Source organism: Euleptes europaea, chromosome 2 (assembly GCF_029931775.1).
Source record: "Euleptes europaea isolate rEulEur1 chromosome 2, rEulEur1.hap1, whole genome shotgun sequence".
Lineage (NCBI taxonomy): Eukaryota > Metazoa > Chordata > Lepidosauria > Squamata > Sphaerodactylidae > Euleptes > Euleptes europaea.
In genome coordinates this window covers 139,837,798-139,850,901 of record NC_079313.1, presented here as the reverse complement: position 1 = coordinate 139,850,901, position 13,104 = coordinate 139,837,798, and the positions used below count along the sequence as shown (strand labels likewise).

At 48.7% G+C, this 13,104-nt stretch overlaps 1 protein-coding gene across 1 annotated transcript in view; it reads left to right on the top strand.

Moving 5' to 3' along the window:
• The window catches only part of CTNNBL1 (catenin beta like 1), a 123,341-nt gene that overhangs the window by 44,837 nt on the left and 65,400 nt on the right, over window positions 1–13,104 (top strand). The window contains exons 7-10 of the mRNA XM_056844487.1: window positions 3,238–3,329; window positions 9,322–9,394; window positions 10,022–10,080; window positions 12,197–12,345. Coding sequence (XP_056700465.1) covers window positions 3,238–3,329; window positions 9,322–9,394; window positions 10,022–10,080; window positions 12,197–12,345 — 373 coding nt within the window. The remainder of the gene's footprint in view (window positions 1–3,237; window positions 3,330–9,321; window positions 9,395–10,021; window positions 10,081–12,196; window positions 12,346–13,104) is intronic.

Below are 13,104 nucleotides of genomic sequence, written 5' to 3'. Positions count from 1 at the left end.
GAGAACCACCTCTATGCTAAGGTTTCCAAGTGTGAATTCCATAAAAGGGAGCTAATCTTTCTAGGCTATAGAATTTCACACCAAGGATTAACCATGGACCCTGACAAAGTACAAGCAGTAGTTGACTGGGAGCCGCCAACTACTCGCAAGCAATTACAGAGATTTCTCGGGTTCGCTAATTTCTACCGCAATTTCCTCAGCAACTTTGTGCAAGTTGCGCTTCTGATTACTAACTTACTCAAAACCAAGGGTAAAGGAGTTGCCGCTACCCAGCCTTCCGCAAAAGTAGAATGGACCCTGGACTGTCAGGTAGCCTTTGAGACTTTGAAATGTTTGTTCACAACTGAACTGGTACTTAAGCATCCGGATTGTGACCGCCAGTTCATTGTTCAGGTGGATGCTTCTGACGTTGCCATGGGAGGGCCCTCATGCAAGAGGGGGAGGGTGGCCAGTTATACCCATGTGCCTATTTCTCAAAGAAATGTTCCCAATCTCAGCTCAATTGGCCCATTTGGGGAAAAAGAAGCTGCAGCAGTGAAACACGCTTTAACAGTCTGGAGACATTTCCTAGAAGGTTCCGAGACTCCCTTCCAGGTTTGGACGGATCACAAGAACCTGGAGGCTTTAACTGGGACTCACAAACTCACCGCAAAACAAATCAGATGGGCGGACTTCTTTTCTCGCTTTTGTTTTGTAATCAAACACATTCCGGGCAAAAGAAACTTCTTAGCTGATGCTCTTGCTCGGCTTCCTCAATACCCTGTTAAGGTGGAACGACCCACCAAGTCCCTGTTTACTCCAGAGCAAAGAGGTATCCTCCCCACCTTAGCAGTCCTAACTCGCGCCCAGGCCTGGCAAGCCCAGGCCGGGAGCGACTCCCCGCAACCCACTAAGGGAGTTGTCCCTCCTATTCCTCCGCTGCCGCCCGGGGACGCTAGCAGTGACACTTCAACCCAGCCCCAAGTGGGGGGCGACCCTGTCATTCCAGCAGGACTGCCCCAGTCTTTCCGTGACACTTTGATACGTGAGTGCCTAACCGAGATGAATAACAATGTACTGCCTTCAGGTCTTGAGCGGCGGGGGGAAATATGGGTCAAAGACACTAAATTATATGTGCCTAAAACTTTGCGAGCAGAGGTATTGGAACTAGCTCATGGAGCAAAAACCGCTGGACACTTTGGGTTTGTAAAGACACTACATTTGCTCCATCGTCAATTCTGGTGGGCGGCTATGCGTTCTGACCTGGACTCCTTCATCCGCAGCTGTCCAATATGCGCCACCGTGAAACGCCTGACAAGCAAGCCCACCAGGCTACTAAAGCCGTTAGAAGGGCCTCAAGGGCCATGAGAGGTAATTGCCATGGATTTCATGACTGATTTACCATTGAGTTGGGGGGAAACTGTCCTGTGGGTGGTTACGGACCTTTTTTCCAAACAGGTGCATTTAATCCCTTGTGCAGGCATGCCCTCTGCTCAAAGACTGGCTCACTTATTTGTCATACATGTTTTCAAATATAATTCGTTCCCGCGCAAAATAATTTCAGACCGCGGGTCTATAGTTATAGCCAAGTTCTGGAAAGCATTCCTCAAACTGGTAGGAGTTGAACAAGGCCTGTCAAGTGCCTTCCACCCCCAAACAGATGGACAGACGGAAAGAGTTAATGCTGTACTAGAATATTATCTCCGGTGTTATGTGAATTATCACCAAGATGACTGGGTTGATCTATTGCCTTTTGCAGAGTATGCACGATTCTGTTCATCAATCCACAGGCTTCAGCCCCTTCCGCATTGTGTATGGCAAAGATTTTGGCCCCGTCGGGCAGGTGGATGTGTCAGGGGAGGGAGGGGGTTCGGAGATGTCGGACTGGATTCAAACCATCCAGTCTACATGGCCTTGGTTAACTGAAAACTTAGAACGGGCCAAAAGAAAATATAAAGCTCAAGCGGACAAGCATCGGTCCCCCGGCTAGACGCTCAGGGTGGGTGATTTGGTATATCTCTCCACCAAAAATCTACGGTCTCTGCGACCCTCCAGAAAACTGAGTGAAAAATACATCGGACCTTTCCCTATCACCCGAGTTATTAATGAAGTCACAGTGGAGTTGCAACTCCCCAAGAAGTTCAAAAGGGTCCATCCAGTATTTCATGTCAGTTTATTAAAACAGTTCGTGCCCGCGTCTCAGTGGCATCCAGTAGAGCCTCCAGAGGTTCCCGAAATGGTGGTGGGGGGGAGGAGTACTGTGTGGTTTCCAAGATCCTTGACTCCCGCATTCATGGGGGGGGGGGCTGGAGTACCTAGTCCGTTGGAAACATTTCAGACCCGCCCATGACGAATGGGTTAAACATCGTCACATCTCCGCCTCTCGCCTGCTACGTCAATTCCATGCTTCGTATCCAGATAAACCCGCCCCATCGGCTGAGGTGGGGAGGGGGGAGCTCTAGGGGGGGCAGAATGTGAGCTCCAGACTGAGAGCGCAGCTGGAGTCAAGGTCAAGTTTGTTATGACGGCCTGCGCCCCGGCGCGATAACTGTAATCTATCATGGGAACCAGGCTCAGCCTGGTATCCAACGGTGCCTTTCTGATGTATATGTTTCAACCTGCCCGCTTCCCCCCCACTTGAGTCCTTGTACCTTTTCCTGTAATTTGCTGCTATACACCCTATGCTTCCCAAATAAACTGCTTCTTAGACGACTCTGTCTGGACGTCTGTTGATTGGGGTGTGACAGGTGAACTCAGACCTTACAAGCTGCCTTATACTTAATCAAACCCTTGCTCCATCAAAGTCAGTATTGTCTACTCAGCGGCTCTCCAGGGTTTCAGGCTGAGGTCTTTCACATCACCTACTTGCCTAGTCTCTAACTGGAGATGCCGGGGATTGAACCTGGGACCTTCTACATGCCACGCAGAGGCTCTAACCACTGAGCTGCATCCCTCCTGGATGAAAGTTCCTTCCTGACCCCAAAGTGGCAATCGGCATTTCCCTGGGCATGTAAGGAAGGGCCCTGAGAGCCAAACACTGATTCATCCCTTCCTGCCCTCCCTCTTGTGAACTGGTGTGTCTCTGGCTTTTCCCTGCTGCTTCAAAATCTCTGGGTTCCAGAGGGGTGCTGGTAAACGCAGGAAGTGTGAGCCAGGGCCGGAAGACAGCAGGGAGCACAAAGGCAAAAGCGTGGGACCTGCTGAAGGCCCGGGAATCCCTCAGCTGACGAATCCCCCTTTTCTTCTCTCTCCCTGCAGCCATCATTGAGAACATGGCGGAGTTCCGGCCAGAGATGTGTTCCGATGCTGCTCAGCAGGGCCTCATGCAGTGGCTCCTCAAGAGGCTGAAGGTGAGAGCCGGCATGCTGCCGTCTGGGGGCGGATGGAAAGGGAACTGCTGTGGAGGGGGAAAGGGAACGGATGCGGTGGCCTGTTTCTTCGTTTATACCCTGCCTTTGTCCCCAGTGAGGACCCAAAACGGCTTGAGGTAGAAAAATGAAGGACAAAAATACAATTAAAAAGAGAAGGAGTGGGGAAAGAAGGCTTCTAAGCCTGTAAATGGGCAAAACCAACAGTTGTCCATATGTGTGCTTTCTTTGTTCTGGCCCCCATTTGTGGAATGGCGTGCCAGAGGAGGTGAGGAAGGCCCCCACTCGCTCTCCCGGCTTTCTGCAAACTGTGCAAAACTGAATTATTCCGGAGGGCTTTTCTACGCATGCAATAGAGTTGCACTGGACAAAATGGTTCACAATGTTACTTGGAGAAATTATTAGGGACCATGGTCTATGCTACTGCGTATAGCTTACTGAAACTAGGATCCTACTATGTAATTTTTACATCAGTTAGTGCCAGGATTTATGCTTTGCTTCCGTTCTGTCTTTAGATTTCTGATTGGTTCTACAACCCTAGTATTGTTTATTGAACACCCCATCCTGTCGATTGTATTGACTCACTCTGTGTGATCCGCCTTGAGTCCAAGTGAGAACGGCAGACTATAAATGATGAAAATAAATAATAAAATAATAAGTCCCTCCCCCCGTCTCGCTCTCTCTCTGCTAAGAGCCCTTTGGTTCCTGTCCAAGGCCTCAAACCCCTGGCTGTGCCTTAAGCACCTCTCTATTTTGATAGTGAGAGGCAACACAGTAGAATAATAGAATCATAGAGTTGGAAGGGACCACCAGGGTCATCTAGTCCAACCCCCTGCACAAAGCAGGAAATTCACAACTACCTCCCCCCCCACACCTCCAGTGACCCTTACTCCATGCCCAGAAGATGGCCAAGATGCTCTCTCATGAACTGCCCAAGGTCACAGAATCAGCACTGCTGACAGATGGCCATCTAGCCTCTGCTTAAAAACCTCCAGGGAAGGAGAGCCCACCATCTCCCGAGGAAGCCGGTTCCAGTGAGGATCCGCTCTAACTGTTAGGAAATTCTTCCTAATGTCTAGACAGTGTCCCCTGCCAAGAAATTGGAGGCTCCTGGAGTTGACCACAGCTCTGAAGAGGAAGGAGGGGAATCGAGCTCCCCCCCCCCCCACACTCCAGTGTGGGTTTTTGCCTTTCTGGGTGCCACATTTTTACAATTGGAGGTTGTTCAGGATTGGCTCTGGAAGGGGAAAATATGCCGAGAAGCAGGCCTGAGCTGTTTCGGAGGAGATGCTGATTTTTGAATCTTGGGTCCTCTCTTTTTGACATCTTAGCCTTCCTTCTGTGCCTCCTTCTGGCACGTAGCACACTGCCCATCCTGTGCCTGGGTGCTGCGTGCGGCTTTTCCTGCAGGCAAAATGACCCTGCCCTTCTGTCACAGATGCCAATCCTTTTTCTCAACTTTACCCACCCTGAACAGCTGTAATGTTTATGTAAATTCTGTGGCATGACAGCAGGCCCCCGACTGGCTTGAGGTGTGGGTGTGACACTGCAAGATCACATGGTTTCTGTGGCCTTTCAGCAGGTTTACCTGTGGAAGAATTCAAGTGGTGCTGTTGAATGAACAAAGGGGGCTTGTTGGCTTCCTGGGGTAGTGGTTCGGAGCGGTGGACTCCAATCTGGAGAACCGGGTTTGATTCCCCACTCCTCCACGTGAAGCCTGCTGGGTGACCTTGGGCTAGTCACAGCTCTCTTAGAGCGCTGTCAGCCCCACCTACCTCACAGGGTGTCTGTTGTGGGGACGGGAAGGGAAGGTGATTGGAAGCCACTTTGAGACTCTTTAAATGTAGAGAAAATTGGGGTATAAAAACCAACTCTTCTTCCTCCTTTTTCTTCCTCTTCCTCCTCCTCCTGTTTGTTTGGCCCTCCAGGGCGATGGGTTGGCCTCTGCGGGAGGCGGGATGCTGGACCTGATGGCCCCTCATTGGTCTGATCCAGCAGGGGCGTCCTTATGTTTTGTTCGTGAGGGTATTTGGTGGAGGATCTTGGCAGGCTGGTTGCATTGTTTTCGTCGTGCTGATTTATTGTTAGGTTGTTTTCATGCATTTGCAACGTCTTGTCGCTTTGGTAGCTGCCTTGAGACCAGGGAGATAAGGCATGGTATAAATCCCCCCCCCCTCTTTGAGCAGAGCAGTGACAGTCTCTGTCCCTGGCACGAATGCCCTGCCTCCCTCCCGAGCGCAGCTGAATTGTACAGGAATATCCCAGCAACTGGCAAGGTCTGCCAATGCTCCTGTGTGACCCCCGTGCGCTTGCTAGCAGGGAGCTACCTGTGATCTCTTGTTGCAGGCAATAATGTCATGATGCCCTCCGTTTCAAACGCACACACACGCAAACGCACACACACAGCGAACCACTTGTCTGATTTTATTCGGAGCAGGTGTGTGTCAAGCACAGAAATAGTTCCCTCCTTTGTAATTATCCAGGTAGCCAGGATGTGGTGAGGGCTGCCAACTTGGAAGGCTTTAAGGGGGGAGTGGACGTGTTTGTGGAAGAGAGGGCTATTCAGGGCTACTAGTCAAAATGGATACTGGTTATCCCCATTCTCTCCAGGATCAGAGGAGCATAACTATTATATGAGGTGCTGTGGAACCTAGGCAGAATAAATGCTGCTGCAGTCGTCTTGTTTGTGGGCATCCTAGAGGCAGCCGGTTGGCCACTGTATGAACAGACTGCTGGACTTGATGGGCCTGGGTCTGATCCAGCAGGGCTTTTCCTATGTTCTGATGTTCTTATCCCACCAACTGAAAGCCTTAGAAACTTGTGCAAATAACGCTCATGTTACAGTTTCTCGGTTTCAAACAAATTTCCCATAGGTTGGTGCAGGATTTCATACCGTTCCCTCTCAATTCCAGATGGCAGGATTCTGAGGGGGTTTGATCTAACCCCGGGGGTGGGGGGAGCGGGCTGCGAGGGCCATCACCGAAAAGGCCTTGCCGATTTGCTTCAGCCTCTGCACCTGCTCTGCTCCTGCATTACCATGCTATTTGCGTCGCTGAAGAGCAACTCCTACATTTTGCTTGTGGGGTTTCATTTCTTGCTTTTCTGGTAGCCAGAAGCCCCTCTGCCCCACCCGGGGTGGATAAAAATCAATGCTTTTTTAAAAAATTGGATTTTTAAAATTTAAAATTGGATATTTTTAATAAAACGATTTTTCCTCATAGAACAATCTAAAGATAGTTTAAATAGTTTCCTGTTTAAGATACTTTATAGTCCAAAGGTTATCCATCATGAAACAGGGATTAGTTTTTAATTATGTAGCATGAGACTATATATTCATGCACTGTTTAAATTTTGTGGTAAATGAATTCCATTAATCCGTTCATTAATGCCATGCTCTTCCAGAGGTTTCTGTAAGATTATTTTGGGCAATTTTTCTATCTAGAAGACATTATCACAGATGCTTGGTTTTGCCGTGCTCAAAACTGTGAATTTGTGTCTGCAGAGATAACATGTTTCTTCTTCACAATACAAAATGTGACAAAATAAACATACAGAGTTGAGAAAAAGACCTAAATCCCATTGTTCCTTTGCAATCTTTGTACACATAATCAACCCTTTACCTCTTATGTGCTAAGTTTGAAAAAGTTCACTGAATAGAAGATTGTTTGGAGTGGCATAGATCTGCACAAGGAGCTAAGTGTGAGGAGGGAGGGGCAAGCGGTAAAAATGAAAGGGAAACCTTTTGAGCAGAACACTCCACAAGTCTTGGGATCTTTGTGTGGATAGCCTGAGGTTTATCATATTATTCTCTCCCTGGAGGAGACAATCTATAACGGCAGCAGGCCGTAAAAGAGAACCAGTTTGGGAATATTTTAATGAAGTTCCTCTACCTATGGGTAAGGCAGGCATGCGTGCAAAATGTAGACACTGAAGCAAAGAAATGCAAGGCCTGGTGGCCCGAATGAAACTGGAGTTCACTTCGCAATAATTATGTAATTATCTATCTCTGTATTTTTAATAGTATAATTAAATTAATGATTTTTTTATAACTGTTATTATTATTCTAAAAATTTATTATTCCAAAAATGAAACTTTCATCTGGTTGTAAATATTAAGATTATACCAGCAAGAATGAGTCTTTATGTAGAAAACCATGATTTAAATTTAGTCTTACTGACTAGTGATTTAAATTGTGATTAAAATTGATTTGATTTAAACCAGATCTCCCCGGGTCCCACCCCACCCTGCAAGCTCTTAACCACCTTGAGTCTCAGATCAGAAAATTGGACTGGTGCCCGGCTCCCAGTGTCAGCTCATTGAGTGGGGTGCACACGTGAAGCCTCTGTGTTCCCTGTTGGTAAAATGAGGGGCCCCGTTTCCCTACAACTCTGTGTGGGCATTTTGAAACCATTTCTCAAACTGCCAGGCCTGGGGAAAGCCTGAGAGCTGTTATCTGCCTCAGACATCTCGGCCAACTGAAAGTCTCACGAGTCCTTATTACTTCCGAGCCGATCTTTGCACCCATGAGAACTAGGAACTTGGGCCTTCTTTAAAACAGAAAGCCAAGATTCTTGGGAAGCTGAGTCAAATGCCCCGGTCCTCGACTTCTTGTGTCCAAGGCTTGTGGGTCGCTCGAGGTCCTGTTGAAAACCAGTCTCTTCCTGCAGATGTGTGTCAGCCCCCTGTGTTTGCAGAACGGGGGATTTGTGCATCCCTTTAATTATCTCGGATTAATTCCTAAAGGGAAGGGCAAGGTGTCCTCTCTCTGGACTCCCACTGAGGTTTATGCAGAGGTGTGGAAATGCCAACTGGGCCAGCCCCAGAGTCCTCTTGCAGTTTGGCCAGAGGCAGCAGAGTTGCAGGTGTTTTCTGGAGAGCTTGTAGACGGACTTCCCCTCGCCCACAAGCATGGAACTAGGACATACATTTACGTGTCTTTATTTTTTTTAAAAAAATTAATCCACCTTTCCATCCAGTTTAGGGTCCTCAAGGACCCTAAGAACATTAAAACAAGCTTCAAAACTCACAGATACATGTATGTAGTCATGAGGATAAAAAAAGAGAAAGGGGGCATATTGGGGAAAGGCAGGGGGGAAATTGACATTAATAAATAGGTACACGAATGGGAAGACGGACCAGCAAGGAGGGCATGCCAAACACCTCGGGAGGTGGTAAGCTCTCCTTCCCTGGAGGTTTTTAAGAAGAGGTTAGATGGCCATCTGTCAGCAATGCTGATTCTGTGACCTTAGGCAGATGATGAGAGGGAGGGCATCTTGGCCATCTTCTGGTCACTAGGGGTGTGGAGGGGGGAGATAGTTGTGAATTTCCTGCATTGTGCAGGGGGTTGGACTTGATGGCCCTGGTGGTCCCTTCCAACCCTATGATTCTATGATTCTAAAACAGAAAAGTCTTCACCTGCTGGCAGCAGAAGGGGACAGATGACTCTCCAAGGGGAGGGAATTCAATAGTTTTGGTGCCACAGGCGAGAAGGCCCTTTCTCAGGTTGCCACCGTCTAGCCTACATGTAATGACCCCCATTAATAATGAGTTTCAAAAACAGATTGAGTGTAAACCCCCATGGGCCTGCCCGTTGAGAAAGGTCTGCAGAAGCTCCTGAAAGAGGGTCACGTGGAGTTTGCAGGAGGGCCTGGGGGAGCCGTCGAAGATGTTCCGTGATGGCTATGGAGGATGTCTTTCTCCGCTGCCCCGAGCATTGCCTTGTGCATAGATGGTGGCGTTAGACGTGAACCTCCTCGGCTGGGAATGCAGGAGCAACACCTAGAAGAGCCAGCGGAGCTCCAGGCTTATCTAGACCCTCAGCGGAGACTGCCAGACGCCTCTAATCTCTTGGGAGTGCCTCTGAAACAAGGGTGTGATTGGCTCAGTCCAGTGTCAGTGTAACAGTCACACTTCCCCCCACCCCCCCGGCGCTGCCGAGCCCTTGATGATCTTCCGTGCTTCTTCCCCACCGCAGGCCAAGATGCCTTTTGATGCCAACAAGCTGTATTGCAGCGAAGTGCTGGCCATTCTCCTCCAGAACAAGGACGGTGAGCTGCATTCCCTCCCCCCGTCCCCCCCCCGGCCAGCTTGGTGTTGTGGTTAATAGCGGTGGTTTGGAGCGGTGGACTCTGATCTGAAGAACTGGGTTCGATTCCCCACTCCTCCACATGACGCTAATCTGATGAACTTGATTTGTTTCCCCTCTCCTACACACAAAGCCAGCTGGGTGACTTTGGGCTAGTCACAGCTCTCTAAGAGCTCTCTCAGCCCCACCTAACCCACAGGGTGTCTGTTGTGGGGAGGGGACGGAAAGGTGATTGTATGCCAGTTTGATTCTCCCTTAAGTGGTAGAGAAAGTCAGCATATAAAGCCTTCTTCTCCTTCTGCTCCTTCTCCTCCTCCTCCTTCTTCTCCTCCTCCTCCTTCTCCTCCTTGCCGCTTCCGTACTCACTCACGTTCCCATTTTTTCTCTCTGTCTGTCTCCTGCCTTTGGCTTCACCCGGGTTTCTGCCTCTGAACTTTCTCCGCCCCCCCTCGGGCTGCAGCTTCTGTACTCTGTCAAGCCGTATTGATTTTCCTTGCTGATATACCCGTGTTAGATGGCTGTAAAATCTGACAGTGGGCTTCATTTCCCCCCCCCTCTTTCACCCTTCCCCCTCCCTCCCTTCCTGTAGACAACAGGGAGTTGCTTGGGGAACTGGACGGGATCGATGTGCTGCTTCAGCAGTTGTCGGTGAGTAATTTGCTGCCCTCTTTCCTGCTGAGAAGAGCACTGGGGCCGGGCAGGAGGGGGAGGCAGGGTGCTGCGCGGAGCTGAGCTGAGGCAAGAGAGGCGGGGGCCAAATGCGGGAGCTCCGAGGGGACCAGTAGGAACGGGGCATTCTTGGGCCGCAGGGGCTGGGATGATCCCATTTGCTGGCCTTTGGTGGCTGGCCAAGCTTCTTCATGGCCCCAGTCTAGTAAACGGTGGGGGGGGGGGCAGAAGGAGCGCCCGCCACCTCCTAATGGAATCCTAATGCTTAGACCCCGAGACCCTATGCTGCCAGGAGTCCCTGCTTCTAGCCTGGTTGTCCCTTTGTAGAGAACTCCAGAGGTCCCTGGCATAGTGGCTTCAGAGTGGCATCAGGCTCACACTATCGGGCATACCAGCCCTGCTGTTCTGAGAGCGACCCTGGTTAGTACTGCGCAGAAGAAGGCAATGGCAATCCACTTCTGACTGCCTCTTACCTCGAAAACCCTATGATGAGGCAATCCCAAATGAAAAAGGATATAGTCCTGGAAGATGGTATACTCAGTTCGGATGACACTCAATCAGCTACTGGGGAAGAGTGGAAGAAAAGTATGAGTAGTGTGATTCTTAATGGCACAACTGGACTAAAGCTGAGAGAACCTTCAGTTGTTGGTGTGAATGGATGCCAAAGGAAAGTCCAGAGCTGTTTGACATACATAATATGGAATGGGAGAATTATGAATCAAGGTAAGCTCAAAATCATAAAATGAGAAATGGACCCTTTAAACGTTGCAATCGTGGGAGTGAGTGAACTAATGTGGACCAGATTAGAACATTTTCAGTCTGTGTTTTACTCAGGGAATGACAAACGCAGAAGAAACGGAGTTGCTCTAATAGTGAGGTGAGATGCAGCACAGGCTATAATGCATAGTCTGACCAAATAATATCAATTAGACTTCAAGAAAAGTTTATAATCATCAATCAAGTTCACCCTCCAACTACAGGTGCTGATGAAGAAGAAATTGAAAGCTTTTATGCAAGTGTCCAGGAAGAAATTGATCACACACCTAAACAAGATGTGCTGATAAAATCATAGGTGACTGGAACGCAAAGGTAGGAAACAAAGTAGAATCCAGTACTGTTGAGATATTTGGGTTAAGATCATGTAATGAAGCATGAAAGTGGCTCATAGAATTCTGTGAAGAAAACAATTTGTTCATTGCGAACACAATTTCAGGCAACCAAATACACAATTGTGTACATGGACATCACTGGACAGACAGTTTAGAAATCAAATAGATTACAGAATTGGAAGCAGAAGATGGAGAAGCTCTATTCTATCTGCTAAAACAAGACCAGGAGCCGACTGTGGTACAGACCGTGAATTGTTGTTATCAATTAGAATAAAGCTGAAGAAAAACACCAAAATATTAATAGTGTCCAAATACAATCTAAGCAACTTTCCTGAAGCGTTTAAAAGACCATGTAAAGAACAGATTTGCATTACTAAGTCCAAGTGAACATGAACCAGAAGAACTGTGGGTTGAAACCAGAGATATTATCAAGGAAGAATGTGTGAAGACTATTTCTGCAGCCAAAAGAAATGAATAGGATGAATGACGACTAATGAAACTCTTAAAATTGCTAGAGAGATGAGAAGCAAAAGTACAAGGGAACAGAATCAAAAGCCTAAATGCAGTGATTCAGCAACTCACGCATAGAGACAAAGAGAACTATTATAATAACCAATGTAAAGAAATACAGTGTAAAGAAATCCCAGGGAAATGCTAATCGCCATTTTGGGGTCAGAAAGGAATTTTCCTCCTGCCTAGACTGGCCAGGGATCCTGAAAGATTTGGGGGGGGGGGGTCCACCTTCCGGGCATAGAGTAGGGTCACTGTGTGTGTGTTTGGAGGGGGGGGGTAGTAGTTAATTTCCTGCAGGGGGTTGGACTAGATGACCCAGGAAGTCCCTTCCAACTCTGTGATTCTATTATTCTACCTCCCTGAGCTACCATGGCATAGAAATCCGCTTGTCGTGAGCAAGCTTATTGCAAACTTTGGAGTCTCCCCCCCCCCCCCCGTAGGGCCTTAACGCTCTTGGCTCTCTGTTTCTGCAGGTGTTCAAGCGCCACAACCCGAGCACGGCGGAGGAGCAGGAGATGATGGAGAACCTGTTCGACTCTCTTTGCTCCTCTCTGATGCTGAGCTCCAACCGGGACCGCTTCCTGAAGGGGGAGGGATTGCAGCTGATGAACCTCATGCTCAGGTGAGAAGACTCTGATGCTCCTCTGCGCATGAGCCACACTGGCCTTCCAGGCTCTAGGCATTGGGGGGGGGGGGGCTAGGGGGGCCAAGAAGGCATTCTCAAGGGGCGGGGGGCTGATCCTCTCTCTTGTCTGGGATTCAGATCAGGGAAGCCTGACTCCCATAGCTTTAGAAAAGAGCAAGAGCCCAGTAGCACCTTAAAGACTTACAAAATTTCTGGGAGGGTGTGAGCTTTCGTGAGTCACAGCTCCCGTCTTCAGATACAGCTAGAATGTAAATCCATCTATCCTTAAGTAGAGAAGAGAGAATTCACACACCCAATGGCAAGAGAAAGAGTCCAGTAGCACCCTAAAGACTAACACAATTTCTGGCAGGGTATGAGCTTTTGTGAGTCACAGCACACTTCTTCAGTCTTTAGTCTTTAAGGTGCTACTGGGCTCTTGCCAACTCATAAGGCTTTAAGAGGGGAGTGGACATGTTCATGGAGGAGAGGGCTATCCGTGGCTACTAGTCATGATGCATCCCTATTCTCTCCAGGATCAGAGGAGCATGCCTATTCTGTTAGGTGCTTTGGAACACAGGCAGGATAATGCTGCTGCAGTCATCTTGCATGTGGGCTTCCTAGAGGCCCCTGGTTGGCCACTGTGTGAACAGACTGCTGGACTGGATGGGACTAGGTCTGATTCAGCAGGGCCGTTCTTAGGTTCCTATGTTTTTATGAGCATGCCTGTTATATTAGGTGCTGGAGAACCCAGGCAGG